General features: G+C 26.0%; 1 protein-coding gene across 1 annotated transcript in view; it reads right to left on the reverse strand.

The window, feature by feature from the left end:
- Positions 1-1700, reverse strand: part of LOC106761443 (BURP domain-containing protein 14-like) — a 2594-nt gene extending 894 nt beyond the window's left edge. The window contains exons 1-3 of the mRNA XM_014644995.2: positions 1594-1700; positions 1398-1503; positions 1-323 (exon numbers count right to left, since the gene is read on the reverse strand). The exon at positions 1-323 is cut by the window's left edge and continues 894 nt beyond it. Coding sequence (XP_014500481.1) covers positions 1-323; positions 1398-1503; positions 1594-1632 — 468 coding nt within the window. The 5' untranslated portion in view covers positions 1633-1700. The remainder of the gene's footprint in view (positions 324-1397; positions 1504-1593) is intronic.
- Positions 1701-2002: the final 302 nt, after the last annotated feature.

Consider the following 2002-nt stretch of genomic DNA (forward strand, 5'->3'; position numbering starts at 1 on the left):
ATTACTCTCTTCGACACCATCTTGCAATTCATTTTTCTTCACACCATTAGAATACAAATAGAAAGGGAATTCATTAATCTCTTCGACACCATCTTCCAATTCATTTTTCTTAACACCATTAGAATGCCCATAGAAAGAGAGTATATTACTCTTTTCGACACCATCTTGCAATTCATTTTTCTTCACACCATTAGAATACAAATAGAAAGGAAATTCATTAATCTCTTCGACACCATCTTGCAATTCATTTTTCTTAACACCATATGAGCTAACACCATATGAGCGAAGGAATCCGTCTTGTGATGTAATCTCTTTAACACCACCTTGCAATTCATATAAAGTATTCAATAGTGGTGTAATTGTATTCTTTAATTTCTACATTTTCTTTTACGTTTCACTTACATCTCTGTTCATATTTTATCATGAGTAACTTAGACAAAATCAAATTCGTGTCTTCCATAATTGTCTTTATTTGAAAAGTTTAGCTTGACTGTTTGAAATTTTAAAATGAACTAATTAGTTCGAAACTTGTTGAAAGTAAAAGTTTACATGAGTATTTGAGACATTACTTTGGAAATCCATAATGACCTTCAGTAAAATGTATAAATTTTCTTTTCATATATTAAAAGAATATAATCCAGTGTTTCTCTCTCTCTATATATATATATATATATTAATTATAATGTTATGCATATAGTTTATATAATTTAACTAATACACATTTATATTTATCTGAATTGAAAATTGTTACGGGTTGAAAAGTTTATATAAATTTACAAATTTATTTTTACTGAAAACAAAAATATATTTGCAACTAAAATAGAAAAAGAATGTATAAGGACAAGACCTCTATAAAAGAGAATGGTGAAATAGTTGTGTATTTTATAAATATAAAGGATATTTTAATAATAAACCTTTTAATGGAAGATAATGCAATTTTAAAATGTATATACTAACCTAGCTTAGAAAAATTATATATATATATATATATATATATATATATATATATTATACTGTTATACGTATAGTTTATATAATTTAACTAGTACACATTTATCTTTATCTGAATTGAAAATTGTTACGGGTTGAAAAGTTAGAATAAATTTATAAATTTATTTTTACTGAAACCAAATATATATTTGCAACTAAAATAGAAAAAGAATGTATAAGGACAAGATCTTTATAGAAGAGAATAGTAAAATAGTTGTGTATTTTATAAATATAAAGCATATTTTAGTAATAAACCTTTTAATGGAAGATAATGAAATTTTAAAAGACAACAAAATTTTTAAAAAAAAAAAATTAAAGGGTCCTATATTTAAATATAGAGAGAAGAAAGATATATCTCAATATGAACGAAAATTCACAAAAGAAGCCCTTAAAATGTATATACTAACCTAGCTTGGGAAATTCTCTGATTACTTTGGGGANTGGTGTGTTTGGAAGCATCCTTTCCCAGTAAACNTCTGNAGGTAAGGCAGCCTGAGCAGCCATCAGTATCACCTTTTCATATACAAATATCCATAGCTCAATTTAAATATATAAAAACATAATAGAAATGAGAAGAAATGTAAAACTAAAGTTAAATCTCACAATGAGAGAAAAAAACAATGCAAGGCACTGAAACTCCATAGCAGAAGCAAAGTGGTTAATGCTGAGAAACTGATACGAAGAAACATATAAACCTCAAGAGATATTTATAGACTGGAGATAGAAACTGTTACGTACATTCATTATTTAGATATAATAATCTTTCTATCTCCAGAGCATTACTTTTCATGATCCCACATTTAATGCATGTTTTAGATATAATTATTTTAACTGATGACTAAACGACATTATTACATGTTTTAGATATAATACTCTCAACCAATGACCAAAGTAACTAAATATTTGGATGTATGAAATTTTGTCTGGTAACGAGTTGTATCAATTGTAATACTTTAATGTGCATAAGTTATGTTATAATCGAATTATAAAGTCGTTGTTTTAACTAAACAAG

Source organism: Vigna radiata, chromosome 5 (assembly GCF_000741045.1).
Source record: "Vigna radiata var. radiata cultivar VC1973A chromosome 5, Vradiata_ver6, whole genome shotgun sequence".
Taxonomy (NCBI): domain Eukaryota; kingdom Viridiplantae; phylum Streptophyta; class Magnoliopsida; order Fabales; family Fabaceae; genus Vigna; species Vigna radiata.